General features: G+C 37.5%; 1 protein-coding gene across 3 annotated transcripts in view; it reads right to left on the bottom strand.

Annotated features, from left to right (window-relative positions):
* LARP4 (La ribonucleoprotein domain family, member 4) overlaps window positions 1-11,408 on the bottom strand; it is a 56,938-nt gene extending 45,530 nt beyond the window's left edge. For 2 of the 3 annotated variants that reach the window (XM_008568970.1, XM_008568973.1), the window contains exon 1: window positions 11,193-11,408. In XM_008568970.1, coding sequence (XP_008567192.1) covers window positions 11,193-11,210 — 18 coding nt within the window. In that variant the 5' untranslated portion in view covers window positions 11,211-11,408. The remainder of the gene's footprint in view (window positions 1-11,192) is intronic. The other variant, XM_008568972.1, reaches the window with a different exon arrangement.
* Between the last annotated feature and the right edge of the window lie 12,553 nt (window positions 11,409-23,961).

Genomic DNA, 23,961 nt, shown 5'->3' with positions numbered 1-23,961 from the left:
AAATAGAAAATGTGCAAAGGACAGGCAGGGATATTTAATTACAACATATCACTTTTACCTATTGAACTGTCCTGTCCAGACTTGATACCATTTTGACAATTGTATAAAGAAACAATCAGTTCACTGCTATAATTTGTATAACTATTTTGAAAAGTAGGTGATATTTATTAACAGCTTTAAATATATTCTTTGGTCCAGAAATTCTACTTGTCAGACTTACTCAAAAGAAATAGATATACAAAAATATACAAGTACAAGAATGCTTACCACACAAATTTTATAATTGGGAAAAATTAGAAACAAACTGTAGAATATTTGTTCAATAACTTTAGTTCATCCATATAATAGAATATACCAGAGCCTTAAAAACCAGACTATATGTAAAACTGGTAAAATCTGAATATGCTCTGTGAACTGAGGCCACCAGAGGTGGGTGGGGGTTAGTGAGAAATTGGTAAAGGGCCCAAAAAATTATTACATTTTTGTAATGTTGTATGTACTAATTATCCTGACTTGAGTATCACATATTGTACAGGTATTTATATTCAATGCTATACCCCACAAATATGTACAATCAATTATGTTTCAATTAAAAAAAATGAATAAGCTCTATGGACTGCATCATTGTCAATCTGCTGGTCTTTATACCACATTACAGTTATGCAAAGTGCTACTATTTAGCTTAACTGGGCAAAGAATACACAGGATCATCCTGTACATTATTTTGCAACATCTTGTGAATCTATAATTATGAGTAAAAGATTTTTTAAAATGGGGGAAAAAAGAGGTCACAAAACTTGGAAAAAATAAAGTAAGTCAATACCTTATAGAAATGATTCAACTTTGTAGATATAATACACAAACATAGGAAAGACCAGAGAAACCAAAATATTAATTTTCCCACTGGTCACCATTTTCTATTTTCATTTTTGTGCTTTTAAAAAATTTTCCCACTATTAACATCTATTACTTTTATGTTTTTTTTTTCCTTTTTGTCTTTTTTACTGACCGGCAACGGGATCGCAACCCTCGGTGTCGCGCCCGCACCGCGCTCAGCCAGTGAGCGGGAACCAGTCTCCACATGGGATCCGAACCCTCGGCGGGAGCGCCGCCACGCTCCCAAGCGGTGCACTCTCCAGTGCGCCACCGGGCCGGCCCCTTTTATGTTTTCTTAAATCGACAAAAATTGTATGTATTTATTGTGTACAACATGTTTTAAAATACATATACATTGTGGAATGGCTAAAGTGAGCTAAATAACATATACATTATCTCACATACTTTTTTTGTGGTGAGATTTTTACTTTTACAATCAGAAAATACGTAATGACATATATAAAATGCAAATTAAAAGACATCTCAAGTACGAAAATCATCCTTGATAAATGACACAAAAGGACTACGTCTTTAAAGAAGAAAGTTTATAGAAAGCCTATGAACTGATAAGCACAAACAAGCAAAAAGAAAATTCACAGCAAGGAGTATCCAAAAAGCTTAGATGGAAAAATGTTCAATCTCACTAATTACTGAAGAAATGCAAAACAAATTAATAATCTCATTTTAACCTATATAGCGAAGTTTTACAAATGCCTGATGCTGACAAAGATGAAATAAATTGAGCACTAGTCAAAATTGGTACAACATTTGGAAAGCAATTTTTCAGTACTGATATTAAAATCTTTAAAATGTTCACACTTTGGCCTACTATAGTGAATTTTAGCCTATAGGCTTTGTATACAGGGTTGTTCTTTGTAGAATTATTTAAGATTAAAAAAAACCCAAGCAAACAAATAACTGGAAACTGAAAATCTCCAGCAAAAAAAGTTGGAGTTATTTTCCTATAACAAACAGTCTGAAAAAAAGACATAATAATAAATCTGACCAGTCAGTTTAACTAGGACAAAGTCTAAATTTTTCATTTAAATTCTAGGTAACCAAGTTTGATTCATTTTTTGGCTAAGGTTTAATAAAGACTTCCATCAAAATCTTTCTCTCACAGAATTAGAAGTCTTTGAGGCTACACAGTAGCATAAAATTAAAGGATGTAAATTGTCCAAGTGCTTGCTGAAACTATCTGCTAACGTACACATGGTATGCAAGTACACAGATACTCAACAAAAATATCCATACTATCGGTAAAACTGACAGTTCAACCACCACCTCTATCTCTAAGCAATATATATATTTAATCCGCAAATAAGCCAGAAGCAGCCCCAATTATTGGCCCATTTTATGCCAAATTCAATCTGGAGAGAGATATAAATAAGAGGAAAAAACAGAAATATCAAATTCATGTCAAAATGATATCATCCTGTCCTAAGAGACAGCAGTTTTAAAGTAAAAGAACCAAGAATTAGGGAAAAAAAAATCACCATAAATACAGTGAAACCATCTCTTCGGACATACATAACCTTTTGTTTTACTTACCTATTTACTATCAGAAAACAGAAATCCCATGCCACTTAACCCCATAAATGCTGTAAAACAGAAATAAAATGTATAAATTGATTAAATTTATTTGCCCTATGGCAGATCAATTATCCAGGTACTATTTTTACATCTCCAATATATATATTTTTTCCTTTTTGTCTTTTTTCGTGTCTGGCAACGGACCGCAACCCTCAGTGTTGCGCCCGCACCGGACCGGGACCAGCAACGGGATCGCAACCTTCGGTGCTGCGCCCGCCCCTCGCTCAGCCAGTGAGCGGGAACCGGTCTGTATGTGGGATCCGAACCCTCGGCGGGAGCGCCGCCACAGCGCTCCCAAGCGGCGCACTGTAGCAGTGCGCCACCGGGCCGGCCCTCCAATATTGATAAGGCCCTTAAATTACAAGGACTTTAAAAAAGAAAAAAAAAAAAAATCTGTCATTTCAACCAGCATGGTAACTTCAGAGTCTTACCACAAGATGCATAGGGGTATTTTACGGAAAGTAAAAATAAAGTGGGAAATCTTCACTCATTCTGAGAGAGAAGAATAACAACTAACATTTATGGAACACTTAATTTATCTTCATAGCAACCTCAGTTAAATACTATTATCATCCACATTTTACAGATAAGGAAAAAGTTACTTTACCATTACGTAGCCTGCCAAAGGCTACTCAGCTAATAAAACAGGCAGGATTTGAATGTAGGCAGTCTGGATGCTTTTGGCCACTACACTACAGTTGCCTTAGAGGAAACTTTAAGACAACTAGTTATACTTCATAAGGAATACTGTAAATCTCTTCTCCAAGCCAAATGACCCCAGGCCCCCAGTTTTGCCTAGAGTGGCTAAGGATCCAGAAGAAATGAATACAGAGTAGCTACCAGATAAGAACTAGGGTCCCAGTCCCCAGAAATCAATCTAGATCTGCAAATGATTTCCTAAGGCCAAAGTACAGCTAATTCTCAGTTAAAGAAAAAAAAAAAAAAAAAAGATATTCATGGCATCTTACACAATAAAATTAATCCTCTATCACAAAGCACTGAGCCTAATCTGAAATGATTTTGCCTGCAAACTCCACAAAGGCAGTGACCTTGTCTATGGTTTACTGCTCTTTAGTACACTGAATAGTGACTACCACATAGGAGGCCAACAATAAAATTTGTTGAATATATATATATATACTAGATTAGTGTTTCTCAAACTTTAATGTGCATAAGATCTTAATAAAATGCACCTGCTCTGAAAATATAATCAAAGACTTCTCCCTAGAAAGTTCTGCATGAGACTCATGAATCCCCTTATTAAAGATTAAAAGCTCTATTAATAGATATCCAACATTTAGCATTTAAACAGTTTAGATAGTCCCTAAAATACTGAGCCATTTCCTCAATTGGTCTGCTAATAAATGGCTAACTACACAAATGAATTTAAACATAACTCAGACCTCAAATATCAATATTAAATAGCAAAACAATCCTTTTTCAGGAAACAGTGCCTTTTTACTCCTAGTGTGTATCAAAGTCAGCAAATCCTTTGTTACTTTCAAATGTAAATGACCAGAAACAGATGAGAACTTATCTTTCTTAGCACATATGAAAGCAGCAGCTTACAATGATATATAGTCCTTTACCTTAACCGTCAATCCTCTTAGCAACACTGTGAGATAGATATTAAAATTATCATCATATATTAATTAGCATTATCCTCTATTTACAGATAAGGAAACTGAAGTTAAACAACTTGCCCAAAGTCATACAATTAGAAAGTAGCCAAGACCTAACAAAGATTTAGACAGACATAGGCAACCTGCCCTCAAGCCCATGTTTTTAGCCACTTTTATGAAACATTATATATAAATGTATCTTATTACTACTCAATCACTGCCCTCCGTTTTTTTCCTTCCTCCAACTCAAAAGGCTAGAATAATCTCATTTCCCTTACCTTGCTCAACTGCAACTTTTTGTCTTATAAATTTACATTTCCCATAGCCAATTAAGTAACAAGTCTTTTAGTACCAATTTATGTGCACTATGTTGTTTTGTTAAGGATATGAAAGAAAAAAACAACAAACTCTTGCCAATACACAGCAAATCTCTGATCTCTATGAAAAATTAAGTTGTCATACAAACCAGGACATTTCTGAGAAACAGGGATGACACATCTGGCCCAGGAAATAGGAGTATACTGTGAACATCCAGGGCAAAATGAGAAGTACGGTCATCTTACCTGTTTTGTAGTAAGTGTATGAAATACTGGCTATGTGCTACACAAACCCTGCATTACTCTTGACTTTTTGGCCCTGACAAGAAAGTCCTTTTCTCTTTCCTCAATGATATATAAACCCAGCAGAGCTTAACTCCTCACCCCTGGAAGTTGGCTTTATGCATGCATTTAATATCCGACCCCCAGTAATACTCATCTAAAGTACTCCTGTCTTTGGTTTAGAGACAGTCATTTATTAATACAGAGATATCCTATGAACCAAAGATTGGTTTCAAGTGTTCTGACAAGGGAACAGACAAGAGAGGAAATATGAGTACGTAATATTTAAAATTTTAAAATTTACTTATTTTTACACTAGAAAAAATATTTTTTCAAGAGTAAATATAAATTGCTTATTTGCACTTTATCATTCGTATTCTTTTAAATATTGCATATGAATGTGTATTTTAACATACTGTAATTTTCATTTTTAAAAGTTTTATTTGCCCAACCAAAAGTATACTCTTCAACTATAAAAAATTTTAAATAAGGTAATTAACTTGTTTGGCTTCCCCCAAATCAGAGTAAATTAAGTAACAAGGCTGGGATTAGAACTCAAAAGTTATACATTTCTGGGCCGGCCCGTGGCTCACTAGGGAGAGTGCGGTGCTGATAACACCAAGGCCCCGGGTTCGGATCCCATATAGGGATGGCCGGTTCGCTCACTGGCTGAGCGTGGTGCTGACAACACCAAGTCAAGGGTTAAGATCCCCTTACCGGTCATCTTTAAAAAAAAAAAAAAAAGTTATACATTTCTTAAATCAGTGCTATCTCACACTAGTTTTTGTAATTATCAGTGCAACTATTATGTAATTCAATAAACTTTCCAGAAATATTTACTATGTAAAGCACAAATTTCAGTGATTTTTGGAAGGCAACTACTTATATACTGACAATTTATATCACTATATACTTGCTGTGAGGATTAAATGATTGTGTATGTCAAGCCCTCAGCTGGACTGTATTATAAGACTTAATCATAAACACCACAAGCACAACCTAACTCTCAGAAGACATTATTATTCTCAAATTACAAATAGGAATTTGAGGCTCAGAGAAGTTATGTTACCTGTCTCAGGTCACACAGTTAACATTTGAACTCAGGATCTCAAAGCTCTTACAGAAAATCACAGTGTAGGGCTAGCCAGTTAGCTCAGTTGGTTAGAGCCAGGTGCAGATAAAACCAAGGTCCAGGGCTCAATCCTTGTACGGGACCACCACCAAAAAAAAAAAAAAAGAAAAATCAAAGTGCATAATACCAAAGACTTAGTTTTCAATAAGACTAGAAATCTGCCTCCACATTAAGCTTTAAAGAAAACAAAGTTTAGGCGAAGCACTGATTATAGAATGATAAATCTAAATGTTACAAAAACTATCAGAGCCAAAGGGTCACTTTCTATTTTCATTTAAGGATATTCAAAAAGGCTAGAAATCATTTTTTGTAACTTCACAATGATAGCTGGATTGAGTTTCTCAACTTCCTCTACTTTCTACTTCCCTGCAGTACAGACTCAGACTCCATTTCTAACTACAGGGTCAAAATCTTGTTTCAAGCTCCAAAGTAGAAGAACAAAAATCTCAGATTTGAAATATTCATGTCTAGTACTAAGAATTACTTCCATTAGCTGGTAAGTAATATGGAGCTGGCAGACAGCCCAAACAAACCCAAGCTGATCAAAACACAAAATAGTTGGATATCAATATTTCTAGTTACTGGTTTTTTACATACTGTAATCTGAAGCACCCTGGGGTACCCTTACATTTTTATGCTCACTTCTCAGAATTCTTTTCCACTTTTTCCTACTTCATTTTCAGTCCATCATAAAAAAACTGATAAAAATAAAAACTTATTCTCAGTCAGAGGTGGTATCTAATATTAAACTAATGGGAGAAAACTTAGTACTGTACTTAGGGTGAAATGCATAACGCTACCTATGATTAACATAAAATTAATAAAAAATTATCTAGGCAAATGTCCCACATCTTATTTCAGCCTAAGACTAACCTAAAACTTAAAAACAGAAAAGAAAACAGACAAAAATTTCTTTAATTATGTAAAATCTAGGGGGAGAGGGAAATAAGAAGTTACTGTTTAATGGATAGAGTTTCAGTTTTTCAAGATGAAAAGAATTCTGAAGATGGATGCTGGTAATGGTTGCACAATAACGTGAATATACTTAAAAATAAAGATGATAAAAATAGTTAAGATGATAAATTTTATGAGTATTTCACCACAATTAGAAATAATTTTTTAAATTACGTAAGAATTATTAGAACATCAGAGGGTGTACAAAAATCACTACTACCTAAATAAGTGGTGTAAGTATTCATTTTCAGCAAAAAACTCAAGACATAAAATCCCCATTTCCACAGTCATTAAAACACTGCCAAATGGGCTGGCCAGTTAGCTCAGTTGGTTAGAGCGCAGCCTTGTAACACCAAGGTCAAGGGTTCGGTTCCCCATACTAGTCAGCCACCAAAAAAAACCCAAAACAAAACACTGCCAAACAACTAGAGCAAGCAGAACTCATTGAAAATATTAGAGGGGAAAAACAGTCTGAAAAATGAACAAAATGTGAACCACAAAAAATGTGAAAAATACACGTAGTGAAACATCACTGTACCCTATAAATATGTACAATTATTATGTGTTTTAGTTAAAAATTTAAAAAAAAATTTAAGAGTGAAAAAAACGCAATCCGTCTCAGTGCTCAAAAATTTAAATAAATTGATAGCACTTGGATGAAGGGAGCACATTGCTGTTTCAAACTTACAGAATTTGTTCTAAAGGAATTTAAGTCAGGTTATGTTTGACAACTTTCTGAATTATCCAAATATTTTTTATCTCTTACCAGAGAAAGATACTGTGTCTCCTTCAGAACAAAGGTCACCAAAAAACCCCAATAAACTACTGAAGTCAATATAGCCCTTTGTTTGCAAGACCAGGTTAAAAAAAGCTACATCTAAGTATTACTTAAAATAAGATTCACTGTCTCCCTATAGATTTCTACTGCAAATATAACTCAGTGGTTTGAGTTCTAAACCCAGCTTCAACATTCACTAGCTATATAATCTTAGGCAAGTTTCTCTCTGCCTTAGTTTCCTTATCTCTAAAATGGGGATAATAATACCTCATAGATACACTGGATATACTGTGAGGCTTGAGCAGATGTATACATATGTATACATGCAAAAACACCTAATGTGCCTGACACACACAGTAAGCACCATACAGGCGCATACCATTGCTATACTATTATTGTTATCATTACTCCACTAATTCCAGTTATAAACCAGTTAGGCTTGGATCTCACCAGAAAAATGCACATAAGTAAAAGATTTTGAAGACAACTACAGAGTACTCACGGATCGCAGATTAACCCTGCCAAAGATGATCCACAAGCAACTTGGTTTAGTAAAGCGGTTCTTAACCTCTTTTGTGCAACCGACCTCTTTAGTAATCCAATTAATCTATGGATTTCTCAGAATGCCTTTAAATATATGAAATACATAGGATCACAAAGTAAACAAATTATATTTAAATATCAATATTTAAAATTTTCTAAAATAGTAATAAATGTGCTTTATTAATACATTAGATAAAAAGATGTTTAACATATAACAAGGAGTAATGAGCGTAAAGAATATTTCAAGATATCTGAAAAAACTGTAATATGGGGCCGGCCCAGTGGCGTACTGGATAGTGCGCCGCTTGGGAAGCGCAGCGGCGCTCCCGCCCGAGGGTTCGGATCCCACATACAGACCGGTTCCCGCTCACTGGCTGAGTGAGGCGCGGGAGCAACACCGAGGGTTGCGATCCCGTTGCCGGTCCCCGGTCCGGTCCGGGGGCAACACTGAGGGTTGCGATCCGTTGCCGGACACGGAAAAAGACAAAAAGACAAAAAAAAAAAAAAAAACTGTAATATGAAAGAAATGTAATTTCTCTTGGTGACAAAGTCATAGACACTGCTGCCTCCATTGAAATTTAAAGAATTTTTAATTCTTTTCTATCTAGATTTCAGTTAGAAGCTAGTGAAAACAAACAGGCAATTTCTTTCCTCAACCAAACTCATGTACTTCCTCAATTCTATCCAGGAACCCAGATTAAGAACTGTTGGCTTAGGTGAAAGTGCAAAAATAAATTTTGGAGCCAGAGACTTGTGTTCTAGAAGCCAGACTTCAGACTTTAGTCCCCATATTATTTACACTTGAATGACCTTAGAAATCTAACTTGAGCTTTGGTTTGCTCACTGAAAATAATTGCTATCTCATGAATTTATAAGGATCAAATATTAGTTAATAAAATGCCAAATGACCAATGTGTTGGATTTGACTGACTTTAATACCATAAATTCAGCCCCAAATATTTAATGACATTGTTAATTTCCAATAAAACTCATGAGAAAAATAAGGAATGACATACCAATTCACAAAGAAAATGATTAATGGCGATATTAACTTTAAAGGGTAGTTTAGTGAGAGATACAGTAGAGTTTGTCTAAACTGGGGAGTCAAATAGGTCTGAATTGCTTAAAGCCTTTCCATGATTTGACATCAGAATGACCCGGATCTAAATCCCAGTTCCACTGCTTTACTAGTATACAATATCAGTTGGTTTAAGTTACTCAACCACTTGGCCTCAGTTTTCTTATCTGTAAAACGCTGCAACGTTGCTTTAAAGATAGAAGGCCTAGCCTTAAAAACTCAATAAATGGAGCTATTATTAAAGCTCACATTTTAATAAAGCCAAAAGAATCAATCTTAACTCAAAAGTTTATTTTGGAATTCATGTTGATATAAGACAAACTTCACAATCTCTTTTGTCTGGCAAAACACTTCTACACTTAAAACCTGCCGTATTTGCATAGCATAACATTCCTAAAACAAACTAGCACTGCTTAAAATCATATCTGATTTCTCATTCTGCCGAAGAAAAACAATGAGGATACAAAACAGTACACAGAATGAGTTCCGTAATTTCAAATCTTTTCATGGGGGGAAGGAGAAAAAGTGGACTACATGGGCACAAAATTATGCTCTCTACCCTAAGTGAATCATTGTGCAGTAGATGTATGTACTGAAACAACATACTGTACCCCACGAATATGTACAAATAAATGTTAAAATATGTTTGAATAAAAAAATTAAAACTGAAAAAAAGTTAAAAAAAAAACCTTTTCATGGTTGGCTTGGAATGTTCCAATTAATACTTATTAATGTTGGACATACTCTAAGGAAGCAGTTTCTTTTTAAAATATAATTTAAAGATCTCAAATTTATCAGCCACACCATGTCAGTTGGTTTAAGAGGTGGGGGGAAGTAAAATCATTTATTTACTTTACGCCGGAATATTACGGAGTAAAATCTCCCCTTTCCCCCGAAAAAAAAAAAAAAAAACGTCATTGGCTCCCGCATCCAATATACAACGTAAATTCCTTCCCTCACTGAAAAGATTCTTTTTATGGGCATAGTCAACAAATGCCAAGTTGCGAAGTTGAAGCTTTGCTGGTTTGACGTTTTCACAATGTAAGAACAATATGATCTGGAATCTACTCAAAGCATTAGCCAGGCAGTCAGCTGATGCTCACTGCACACAAGAGAAGAACAGAAATGAGAAATTAAACTTCGTATTTGTGCAAGGCAGGTATCCACTGCCGTGAAAACTAAAATAGGCCAACAGCTGACGTTCCACTTAAAATAATCAAAGTATTTCTATTGGTCAAATAACAATTAAAAAACAAACAAAAAATCAAAATAAGGCTTTTCTCCAACTAAGTTTCTCTCATTCATGGAATTTTCCTTGTAAAGGGCTTTTAACCGGTTCACAGAACCAACCCCTCATCACGCAGCCGCTGCCAAAACAACTTTTACAGAAGGTCAAAGCGGTGCCTTTCAAGGCTTCCAATCCCTATTGGCTTCTCCTCTGTTCACAGAAACTCGCTTTCACCCACAGAACGTTCCAGAGACCTAGGGACGAGGGTCGAACAAAATGTGGTGGGAGTTGCTAAAAAGCAGCTTTCAATTTTCTTTTCAAAACACTTCTACCGCATTTCACCTCCCTCCCTCCGCGGCCCCACATGTTGCTCGCCTCCCTCCCAGAGGTCCCCGCGAGGCCTCGCTTCACCCCCCAGAACGCGCCCACCTGATTACTCTTTTCTCGGGCAGACTCCGCCCCCTGCCCCCCCAACCCCGCCCGTCTGCCTCCTTTAGGGGGTCCATATGGGACATTTTCCCCTTCCTCTGATCCTCAGGCAACACCAGCCAAGCCCCGGATTCTCCCCCTCCAATTCTCCCTCACCACGGGCCTCACCTCCTACAGCTTCCTAAAGTGTTGTGAATGCGCAGAGTGGAGCTGCAGGCCTCCACGGCCCAGGTGCTGTGTCAGCCTATCTGCCGGTTCTGCGGCGTGTACGGCCTGGAAAGTCACATGGCGGTGGGACCGGCCGGCGCCTCCACACTCCTGCTCTCCTCAGAGCGGGGCCAATTTACCAAATCCACTCACCTCCACGAAGAGCAACATGTCTTCCTCCGCTCGGCCCAATCGTTCCCGCCGCTGCAACTCCAACTGGCTCACAGGCCCGAGTCCCAATCGCTAGGATAAGGACACTCGACTTGCCCCTCCAACCGGCAGTGGACCCAGCTCCTCCCCCGCCGTCAGCCGCCGTGGCCTGACCCGCCCAGTCCCTCCTCCCTTGAAACAGCACCTGCTTCCGGCTCTAGAGAAAATTGCTTCCGGGAGAAGAGAAAACCCTCGGCGCGTTCAACTTTTGTACTACCCTTTCCAGCAGCAGTAGGGAATGTACTATCATGTGTCCGGGGCGCGGGGGGAGACGATCAGAAGGAAGCACCATTTTGTGCTACAGGGGTGTGTAAAATTCTTACGCTTTTTTATCACTTGCCAAGCAGATAGCAACCACAGCCCTAATAATTCCGCGGTTTTCATAGTTCAAAATCTAGATCTGATAAAAAGCCGATCTTGTCCGAAGTATACTAAACAAACGCTCGACCCTGCCGAAAACGTGGTGGCTCGTAGAAAAAAAGTAGAGAAGAGAAAAAAAAAAAGCTGTAGTAGTAAAAGTAGCAGCTACTGTATATTACTATGTGCTTGGCACTATACTGAGAAGTTTATGTGAATTAATCTTAAAACAATCCTATGCAATAAATACTATTGTCATCCCCATTTTACAGCTGAAGAAGTCCTCTAGGAGGGCAGGTTTTCTAGACACACCTTTAAAAAAAACTTTGCCCTCATGCTAGTTTGAATAAGGTCCCCACAACTCCAGTTAATATAATGCTAGTAATAACAGTTTGGATAGCCTCTTCATTGATGTTCTGCCATTAATTAAAATGAAGCATAATAAAAACAAAATTAATTTTTAAAATTGTCTAATTTTGTTAGATGATTCAAATTCCTTATTATCTTCAGCCATAAGTAGTAAGATTTATCTCTCCCTTACCAGTCCCACTTTTATATCCTAGTTCAGACACTCATATTTTGAAGTCGTGTCTTGATCTCTTTAATGGATTTTTTCAATTCTATTATTTAAAAAATCTTCCTAAAGTGAAGGTTTTATTATCACCAAACCGCTGTTACTTGCTTTCAAAACCTTCCCATTCTTACCCCATCTCCTTTGCTTTATCTCAAACTTATCTCCTCACTTTCTCACTTAGGTACCAAATTTATAACACCATGAAATTGCTGATATTTGTATCCCACACCCTCTCTAATCTGTTTTTTTTTTTCTTTTCTTCTTTTACCCTCCCTAATCTGATCTCCAGTAAACCCATTACTTCATCTCAATGATTAAACCATCTCCTCACTTTTCCTCTAAGATACAAACTCATTAACACTCACCTCTAAAGCCATGGATCAAGGTGTCTTCCCTATCTGGAATGCCTTCATTTGTTAATCAACTTTCTCTCTCCACAAGGTTTTCCCAAAGACTGTGCTCCCCAACGATCTCTTCTTCATGTCCCTTGTTAGCACTTGATTATTATATTCTATATTAAATTACTTTTCTTTTTATCGTTTTTTAGTTTCTTCACAGGAACCCTGTCATATATTCTTCTCAGTTTAGAATAATGGTAGCTGCATAGTAGTGTCTCAGCAAATGCTTGTCAAATTGAAAGGGAAGGAGAATTTAAAATTTTGCTTTAAAAAGCCTTCATTTCTAGTTGCTGATGAATTCCATGCTGCATGAAAAATACAAGCAAGAGAACGAGAGAGTGCAATAATGCTGAATTAGCTTAGCTAATAAGATTTTAGGCTGTTGGGGTAAGCAGTGCAAGATAAATAAAAGTTATTTAAAGATCTCACAATCAACAGAATACTTAAATGGGTTAACTTGTGGTGTCAAGAAAAGCTGGATAATGATGAATATTTTAATTAGACCTCACGTTTATAAAAATAAGTAATTCTTAATTATGGTCCTTTCAGAAAACATGAACTTCCTTGAGTAATAAATAGACTTGTGATTTCTAGGAAAGGAGAGAGTAATGTTTTATGACTGCAGGGATGGGGGCAGGGGTTGGTCTAACAATCAAAAAGCATTTGGGGGCTTAGAAAAGTTTGTATAAAGAGAGGAATCTGCAACTGTAATAAACTCCCAAATTTTACACAGTTTCTGTGGAAGAACATATGAAGAGCATGCCAAATATGAGAAAAAACAAAAAGTACAGCATACGATCTTGAGAAGTTCATCTACTAGTGGACAGAGATAAATAACAAACAGTTACACTTCAATGAGATAAGTACCATAAAATAAAGTTTACAAAGTGATTTGGAAACATATAGAAGGGAATAATTTAGACAATGAGATCTTAAAGAGAAGGGAAAATATTTAATTTGCTCTCTCTATATTGATTGATATTTTTAAAGGACAACTACTTTATGATCTCATGCCGCCCTTTCTTTGCAGGACTGAAACACATAAATTGTTAAATTTTACAAGTTTACAACACGGACACAACATAGTACTAATTTTACAATAAGTTTACAACAAGGACTCAACATAGGAAGTTCCTGTACAAAAATTATACATTCACAATTTGTGTAAAATTTAAAAGCTATAATATGATGCTATATAGTTTATGAATACATACACCTGTACTAAAACTATATAGACTGGACACAAATACGTCAAATTCATGATTGTCATTGCTTCTGGAATGGGACAGAGGGGAAGGAAGGAATCCAGGGAAGACAACAAAGGGAATTTCAACTTTATCTCTAATGCCTTCTTTTATTTAAAACTATCTGAAGCAAATATGACAAAATGTTAATATTTGTTCATCCTAGGTGACGAGCACATGGCCATTTGTTATATTATTTTCTGTACTTTTATATTTTTTAAATTAAAAATAAAGTTACACAGCCAACAAAACCTGTCCTTTAGTTACTGCAGTCTCCTTAATTCTTTCGCCTCCTCTGCAACCAAAGGAGCTGTTCAAAGCACTCCTCTTTTCAGTTAGAAAGCAGCCTTTCGCATTCCCTTCAATTTCTTGAGCCAACTATGGAACTTCAAAGCCTTCTTCAGTCAGGTTTCTTTAAAAAAACAAGTAACTAGGCAGTGCAAAGAGCATGATCTTCATCCAAATAATATCTTCCTAGTTACTACATTTCTAGGAAAAGTTAATGGGCAGCTGAGGAAGTCGTAACACACTTATTCCATTACAGGCTTAAAAATACTTAAGCAGAACCCTAGGAAGATAGAAGAACCAGGAGTTACATTTGACCTACTGGATCTTGAATTCTAACACTTAGATTTTAAGTTCATGTAAGCAGGGCTATATCTTCTATTTCTTTTGGCGTTTGTGTTGTCTATTCTTTGCTACCCATCCTCCCCCTTCACCCTTCTACTGTCACAGCATATAGAATGCCTTGTTCTCTTTTAAATGTTTGAGTCAATGATAATGTCATAATGGATCTATTATGATATCACCAGGATTGGAATACCACCATTACCAACCAATTAGTAGCAGGGTAAGCCACAACTTCTGGTAGCAGGATAGACTTCTAGCTTCCTAGGGGACACCTTTATTAGAATTTGCCTGTATTCTGTGAAAAAGAAGAAATAAAGTCACCCCAATTTTCAAAATATTTATCAAAATGCAAAGAGAAATAGACAATGACTCTGAATCAGAAAAAGAAGTCAAGGATTCCACCATCATGAGAAGATACCCCGGAACAGTCTTTGATATTCCCCTGGTCCCTAAACTTGAGATCCCATTCTCAGTAAAGGACATCATCTCTAAGATTGAGCAAGCACAGCTCCATCGAGCCAGAGAGGTAGGTATGGAATCAAGTTTACACATTGCAACCATTTTTTTCCCATGACGAGGTACATTTTCTTTTAGAACATGCTTTATTTTCATTATATTTGACAGTGTTTGAGGTAACTTTTGACTTCAAATGACAATTTCACCTGACTGGATAATAAGCTCCAATTTGATATTAATCTCTTCATATCAGAATTAATCAAGTCATTTAAGAAATAAATCATGTGCTACTGAATGATTGGGATAGAAAGAAAAATTAAAATCTATAGCTAATACCGATATCTAATTTCAGCTAATAGTTTTCATTTGTTCCCTACTGAGGTTTTATCAAACAGCTGTTAAGTAGAGGGAACATAGATTTCTTTGGATTTTAGTTCCTTTTATTTCCCCCAACAAACACTTCAAGGGAGAGGGGTTTATTGGCTAAGAGAAATACAAGGATAATAAGCAAAGAGCTTAAGTAATGTAACAATCAAATGGACCCCCAAAATTAAAGCTATACTTCATTCTATTCTCAGTCAAAATACAACAAAATCAGTCAGATTAGAAGAAATTTATTAAGACGTTCTTTCCTATGTTTAAGGAGCACTAAATATTTGTACTTTCTCACTTTCCACACACTTTCCCCTGTTCCAACTGCCCACAACTAGCAACAATAACACAGGAGTTGCTTTTAACAACTTTACTGAGGTATAATTGGCATACAATAAACTGTACATGTTTAAAGTATACAAGTTTTGATATACAAAAACACCCGTGGAACTGTCACCACAATCAACATAATGAACTTAACTATCACCCCCAAAAGTTACTTCATGTTGCTTTATAATCCCTCCCACATTCCCTTCCCTGCACACCACCCCCAACCCCAGCCCATTAACTACCAATTTGCTTTCTCTCTATAGGTTAGTTTGCATTTTTCAGAATTTTATATAGGTGTAATCTTACAGTATCTACTTTCTTCTTCCCAACTTCTTTTACTTAGCATAATGATTTTTTGAGATTCATCCACATTCTTGCATGTATGAATAGTCCATTCCCTTTTATTGATTAGTATCTTTCCATAGCATGGCATTTGGGCTGTTTCTGGTTTGGGGTTATTACAAATAAAGTTACTATGAACACTGGTGTATAAGTCATTATATGGGCATATGTTTTCATATCTCTTGGATAAATATCTAGGTTTGGAGTAGCTAGGTCACATGGTAAGTAAACGTTCAATTTTTTTTTTTTTTTTTTTGTCTTTTTCCGTGTCCGGCAATGGATCGCAACCCTCAGTGTCGCCCCCGTACTGGACCGGGACCGGCAACGGGATCACAGCCCTCAGTGTTGCTCCCGCGCCTCGCTCAGCCAGTGAGCAGGAACCGGTCTGTATGTGGGATCTGAACCCTCAGGCGGGAGCGCCGCCGCGCTTCCCAAGCGGCGCACTATAGCAGTGCGCCACCAGGCCGGCCCTAAACGTTCAATTTTTTAAATAAACTATCAAACTATTTTTGAAAGTGGTTATACTATTTGACATTCCAACATATAGTATATGAGACTTTCACTTTCTCTGCATCCTTTATTGACATTTGATGTGGTCAATTTTTTAAATTTTAGCCATTCCAAAAGTTACATAATAGTATCTTATTGTGGTTTTTAATTTTTGTTTGTGTGTGGTTTTAATTTGTATTTTCACAGTGACTAATGATTTTGAGCATCTTTCCTTGGGCTTATTTGCACTGGGTATGTCTTCTCTGGTGGTTCAAATATTTTGCCCACATTTTAAAAATTGAGTGGTATGTTTTCTTATTATTCAGTTTTGAGTATTCTTATATATAAATATAACGTTTTATCAGATAGGTGATTTGCAAATATTTTCTTGCATTCTATGGCTCATCTTTTTTTTTCTACTAATAGTGTCTTTTGAAGAACAGGAGTTCTAAACTCAATTTATTTTTTTCTCTTGTGGATCATGCTTCAGTGTGGCATATAAGCAAATTTTACCTAACCCAAGGTCACAAACATCTTCTAAATATTCTTCAAGGAGTTTTATATGTTTAGATTTTACATTTAGGCCTATGATCCATTTTATCTCGATCTTTGTATATGATATCAGATAAGATTGAGGTTCATTTTATTTACAATTATCCCATTTCCATTTGTTGAAAAGGCTATCCTTTCTCTACTGAATTGCACTGGCACCTCTGTTGAAAATCAATTGACCCAGGCCAGCTGCCAAAAGCAAAAAAAAGAAAAGAAAATCAATTGACCATATATGTGTGAGTTTATGGACTCTCTAGTCTGTTCTATTAATCTATTTGTCTGTCTTTATGTTAATACCACAGTGTCTTGATTACTAAGGCTTTATAATAATTCTTGAAATCATGTAGTTTTAGTTCTCCAACTATGATCTTTATCAATTATGTCCAGCTTCTTCTCTCATATCTTCCTTTTCCCTACTTTTCCTCTCCTTGGGCTTCTTTCTCTGGAGTGACACACTCAAACACACATAACCCCAAAACTGTCTTTATCCACACTGCTTTCTCCTTTCGCACTTCCAAATGAAATTTAGAACCAGCCTCTCAAATTCTACAAAAAAAAAAAAGTTTGCTGATATCTTGATTGGGATTGTAATGAGTTTATAGATCAATTTGGGGAGAATTGAAATCTTAACAATATCCACTCTTCTGATTCCTGAACATAGCATATCTCTCCACTTATTTAGGTCTAATTTTTCTCAGAAATGCTTTGTAGTTTTCAATGTACACGTCTTGCACATCTTTTGTCATATTTACCATTAAGTACATCATATTTTTTGATACCATTGAGAATGAACTGTATTGTTTTTTACTTTCAATTTTCAATTGTTCACATTTAATGAATAGAAATACAATAGATTTTTGCACATTGATCTTGTATACTGAAACCCAGTTTCCTCATAGATTTTTTTTTTTTTGTAGATTTTTTGGAATTTTCTACATATACAGTGCTGTTATATGCTAATAAAGGAAGTTTTATTTCCTCCGTTGATATCTACTTACATTTAAAAATTCTTTCCTGACTTGTTGAGTGAGCTAGGAAAGCCAATATGAAGTCAGATAGAAGTGATGAGAACACACATCTTTACTTTGTTCTTGATCTCAAGGGAAAGCATTTAGTCTTCCACCATTAAGTATGGTAATAGTTGGACATTTTTTTTTTTTTTTTAAAAGATGACCGGTAAGGGGATCTTAACCCTTGACTTGGTGCTGTCAGCACCATGCTCACCCAGTGAGCAAACTGGCCATCCCTATATGGGATCCGAACCCATGGCCTTGGTGTTTTCAGCACCGCACTCTACCGAGTGAGCCACGGGCCGGCCCTAGTTGGACATTTTTTAAAGAGTGCTCTTTACCAAGTTGGGAAACATATAGGATATATAGAAAACAAATAGCAATATGGTAAATTTAAACCTAACAATATCAATAATCACCTTATATACAAATGGTCTAAACACCCTACCTATTAAAAGGCAGAGGGATTGTCAGATTGGATAAAAAAGACTCAATTATATGCTTCCTATAAGAAACCCACTTTAAATATAAAGACCCAAATATATTAAAAGTAAAAGGATAGAAAATTTTTAAAAATGTTAATACTTATCAAAAGAAAGCAGGAGTGGCTGGGCTTGGATCACGAGAATGGGTGGGGGTGCACGAAGGGAAAAAAAAGCAGGAGTGGCTATACTAATAATGAACAAAGTAGATTTACAGAGCAAAGTCTATTACTAGGGATTAATAGGGTCATTTTATAACAGTAAAGGGGACAATTCATTGAGTTGGCATAGCAATCCTAAGTATTTAGGTACCTAACAAGATAGATTTAAAGTATATGAGGCAAATCTGATAGAACTGTGAGAAGAACTAGACAAATTCACAATGATAGTCAAACGTTTCAACACCCCTCTCTCGATAATGGATAGATCAAGTTAAACTAAAATAATGACACAGAAGACTTGGCCAGCAGTGTTAACTAACTTGATGTAATTGTTATTTATTGTACTCCACTCAACAACAGAATACAAATTCTTTTCAAGTACACACAGAACCTTTATCAATATAAATCATATTCTGAGCCAACAAACAAATTTCAAGAAATTTAAAAGAGCTCAGGTCATTTGAAATAAATTTTCTGAATGCAATGAAATTTAATTAGAAATGAATAAGAGAAAAATCTCCAAATATTTGGAAATTAAATAACACTCTTCTAAACCACCCATGGGTTCACTGGCCAACTAGCTCAGTTGGTTAGAGCACAGCTTTATAACATCAAGGTCATGGGTTGGGATCCCCATATGAGTTCTGTGTGCACTTGAAAAGAATTTGTACTAAAATTTGTACCCATTAAACAGTAACCCTCCATTCCCTCTTTCCCCCAGCCCTTTAAAACCATGATTCTACTTTCTGTCTCTATACATTTGCCTACTCTAAGTACCTCATATATAAGTGGAATCACAAAGAATTTGTCCTTTTGTGACTACTTTATTTTACTCATCATGTCATCAGTTTATCCATGTTTTAGCATGTGTGAGAATTTCTGCCATTTTTTTTTCCTTTTTGTCTTTTTTCGTGACCGGTAACGGATCGCAACCCTCAGTGTCGCGCCCGTACCGGACCAGGACCGGCAACGGGATCGCAACCCTCGGTGTTGCTCCCGCACCTTGCTCAGCCAGTGAGCGGCCGGTCTGTATGTGGGATCCGAACCCTCGGCGGGAGCGCCACCATGCTCCCAAGCGGCGCACTGTAGCAGTGCGCCACTGGGCCAGCCCAGAATTTCTGCCATTTTAAAGGCTGAATTATATTCCATCATACATATATACCACATTTTATTTATTCATTCATACATTGATGGACACTTGGGTTCTTCCACCTCTTAGCTATTGTGAGTAATGCTGATAATGAATATGAGTACAAATATTTATCAAGTCCCTGCTTTAAATTCTTTACATACCTAGGATTGGAATTGCTGGATCATTTGGTAATTCTGTTTAATTTTTTAAGGAACTGTCATATTGTTTTCCATACTAGCTGCACCATTTTGCATTTAGCTGTGCACAAGGGTTCCAATTTTCCACATCCTCACCAACATTTGTTATTTTTAATAATAGCCATTCCTAATAGGTGTAAAGTGATTTGTCATTGTGGTTTTGATTTGTATTTCTCTAATGATTAGTGATGTTCAGTGTCTTTTCATGTATTTATTGGCTATGTGTATATCTTCTTTGAAGAAATGTCTATTCAAGACCTTTGCCCATTTTTGAATTGAGTTTGTTGTTGTTCTTGTTGAGTTGTAAGAATTCTTTTTTTTTTGTCTTTTTTTGTCTGTGTCCGGCAACGGATCGCAACCCTCAGTGTTGCCCCCGTACCGGACCGGGGACCGGCAACGGGATCACAAGCCTCGGTGTTGCTCCCGCGCCTCGCTCAGCCAGTGAGCGGGAGCCGGTCTGTATGTGGGATCCGAACCCTCGGACGGGAGTGCCGCCGCGCTTCCCAAGCGGCGCACTATCCAGTGCGCCACCGGGCCGGCCCCGAGTTGTAAGAATTCTTTACACATTCTGAATATTAATTCCTCATCAGTCATGTGATTTGCAAATATTTTCTCCCATTCTATATAATGCATTTTTACTCTGTTGATAGTTGTGATGGTTAATTTTATGTATCAACTTGCCTGGGCCATGGAGCGCCCAGACATTTAGTCAAACATTATTCTGGGTGTGTCTGTGAGGGTGTTTCTGAATGAGACTAACATTTGAATCAGTAGTCTGAGTAAAGCATATTGACCTCCTTAATGTGGGTGCACCTCATACAATCATTGGAAGACCTGAATAGGATAAAAAGGCTGAGTAAGGGGCAACTCCTCCTGCCTGACTGCCTTGAGCTGGAACATTAGTCTTTTCCTGCATTTAGACTCAAACTGAAACACTGGTTCTTCTTGGGTCTCAAGCCTGCTGGCTTTCAAACTGGAACTTATGTAACCATCTCTCTTGGTTCATAGGCCTTTGGATTCAGACTGGAACTACACCTTTGGCTCATCTGGGTTTCCAGCTTGCTGGCTACAGATCTTGAGGTTTCTCAGGCTCCATAATCATGTGAGACAATTCTTTATAATCTATCTCTCTCTCATTCTCTCTCTCTCTCTCTCTCACTCTCTCTCCACACACACACACACACACACACACACACACACACACACACACACACACACACTGTTGGTTTTATTTCTCTAGAGAGAACCCTGACTAATACAGATTTTTGGAACTGAGAGTGGTTTTAGAGCAACAGAATTTTAAGGATGTTTTCTGAATTGGGTCTGGAATTGGCTCTCTAATCTGATTAGGTTTAATGATGTTAATGACTCTATTTCCAGTAATAAAGGGAGCCCTGACATTCCCTGGTGTAATTTGGCAATAAAGATATGCCAGATATCTGCACTGGATACTCCTAACCAACCACTTATAAGAAGCAAGGTGCTGGGTGACTGTATATGATACTTTAGAACATTTTTAGAAAACCAGCCTTGGGGCCGGCCTGTGGCTCACTCTGGAGAGTGTGGTGCTGATAACACCAAGGCCACGGGTTTGGATCCCATATAGGGATGGCCGGTTAGCTCACTGGGTGAGCGTGGTGCTGACAACACCAAGTCAAGGGTTAAGATCCCCTTACCGGTCATCTTTTAAAAAAAAAGAAAGAAAGAAAGAAAGAAAGAAAACCAGCCTTGGACAACTAGGCTGGTTGTCCTGATGTTGTCGGACAAAGTCGTGAAAAAGGATGAGCTCAGGGATTCAAATTCCCAGCTCAAATGCTGTATAAATGATCTGAAGATTTCTATATGTGCCCTGAATAAGACTTTTATGTCCTACAGCCACAGGGCTGAGATTACTGAAAATCAAAACCAAAATCTCATCTTGCAACTGGCCGAATTACAACACAAGTTGAACTCCCAGCCTTATAGGGTGGCTACTGTTAAAGTCAGGGCATTGATTGAAAAGGAATGGGGTCCTGAAAATTGGAATTGGGACAAGTGTGGAGACCCTGATGAAGCTGGTGACATTGAGCCTCTAAATTCTGATGAGATTTATCTGCCAGTGTGAGTGGCCTTTCCATTCTCTGTGGGAGCAGCTTCTCTACCTCTGTCTGAGGGGACCCTGTATTGTCCGAGAAAACTGTATTGGACTTCCCTGAGGCATTTGCTATGTAAGACAATGCTAAGTCTCCCCCACCACCCCTCTTTGCTTCTAGACCTCTAATTAGTCTCAAGTCCTAGCATGCCTCTAAAGGTGAGGTGCAAAGTGAGACCCATGAAGAGATGTACTATACTCCCAAATAACTAGAGTTTTCTTTTCTTGGAGGCTGGCTGGTTCACGGATCTGAGCCCTTGAAAGTTTTCTAATCTTTTTTTTTTTAAAGATGACTGGTAAGGGGATCTTAACCCTTGACTTGGTGTTGTCAGCACCATGTTCATCTAGTGAACTAACCGGCCATCCCTATATGGGATCCAAACCCGTGGCCTTGGTGTTATCAGCACCACACTCTCCCAAGTGAGCCATGGGCTGGCCCTAAAGTTTTCTAATCTTTACATACACAAATCCAGGGAACATTTATAGAAATGGATATGGAAGGTATGGCATAATGGTAGAAGGAACATAAAGTTGTATCAGGCTGTATTTATTGATATGGACTCATTAATCAAAGATTCTGCATTTAATGTTGCAGTTTGGGGAGTTAGGGCTCTAAAGGTTTGTTTGGTTGACTAAAACATGGACCAAAAGGTAGCACACAGTGAGTTTGAAATGCCAAACTTGCCTTGGTTTAATGTAGAGGAAAAGATTCAAAGGCCTAGGGAATTTGAAATATTAGAGTAGATTTGTCATTCAAGACCTAACCACCCTGGGAGGGCCCAGAAGACATATCTTCCACCAATACTGTGAGAGAAAAAAACTGCGAAGGGAGCCCTGGTGTCCTTGAAGATCTCTGTGATTACTCTTCTCTGTAGGCCAGAACTTACAGTGAGAAATACAGTCACTGAATTGGGAAGCTTAACTGGGGTAGCAGGGGCTAAGTGGTGGCACTCAATCACCAAAGGCAAGGTGGGTGTGGGGACCATCAGGGACAGCAGAGTTAAAGCAGCAATCAAAATAGTCTGACTTGTGCAGACCTATGGCATTGGCTAGTTGATCATGGTGTTCCCAGAAGTGAATAGATAGGAAGCCTACTCAATTCTCACTTGATCCGTATAAGCAGACAAGTTTAGGTCACGTAAACAAAAGTCTAATCTGAACTATAAAAACTAAGAGTCATAGTCCATCAATCATCTTGCAGACTCAAGACAGTTTACAGTCTCAGAACCTCTTGGATGAAGAGGAACTCAGGTTCCCTTGAGGAAGGACCCTGCTATACTGCCAAAAATTTATGTCATAATTTTTCTCCTGGCCTTCCTCAAGGAGACCTATAACCTTGTACCATGGTAACTGTGTGTAGGGGTAAAGGAAATAATCAGACCTTTCAGGGACTACTGAACACTGGCTCTGAACTGACATTAATTCCAGGAGACCCAAAATATCACTGTGGTTCACCAGAGTAGGAGCTTATAGGTGATCAGTAGAGTTTTAGTTCCAGTCCATCTCACAATGGGCCCAGTGTGCCCCCAAACCCATCCTGTGGTTATTTCCTCAGTTCCAGAATGAATAATTGGAATAAACATACTCAGCAGCTGGTGGAATCCCCACATTGGTTCCCTGACCTGTGGAATGAGAGATATTATGGTAGGAAAGGCCCAAATGGAAGCCAATAAAACTGCCTCTATCTAGGAAAATAGTAAACCAAAAGCAACACCACATTCCTGGAAGAATTAGTGCCAACATCAAGAATTTGAAAGATGCAGCAGCAGTGATTTCTACCACATCCCCATTCAACTTGCCCGTTTGGTCTGTGAGGAACACAGCTGGATTTTGGAGAATAACAGTGTATTATTGT

This window comes from Galeopterus variegatus, unplaced genomic scaffold, assembly GCF_000696425.1.
Source record: "Galeopterus variegatus unplaced genomic scaffold, G_variegatus-3.0.2 Scaffold455, whole genome shotgun sequence".
In the NCBI taxonomy this organism is placed as follows: domain Eukaryota; kingdom Metazoa; phylum Chordata; class Mammalia; order Dermoptera; family Cynocephalidae; genus Galeopterus; species Galeopterus variegatus.
The sequence above is the reverse complement of the archived record's forward strand: the minus strand, read 5'-3'. Positions and strand labels throughout refer to the sequence as shown.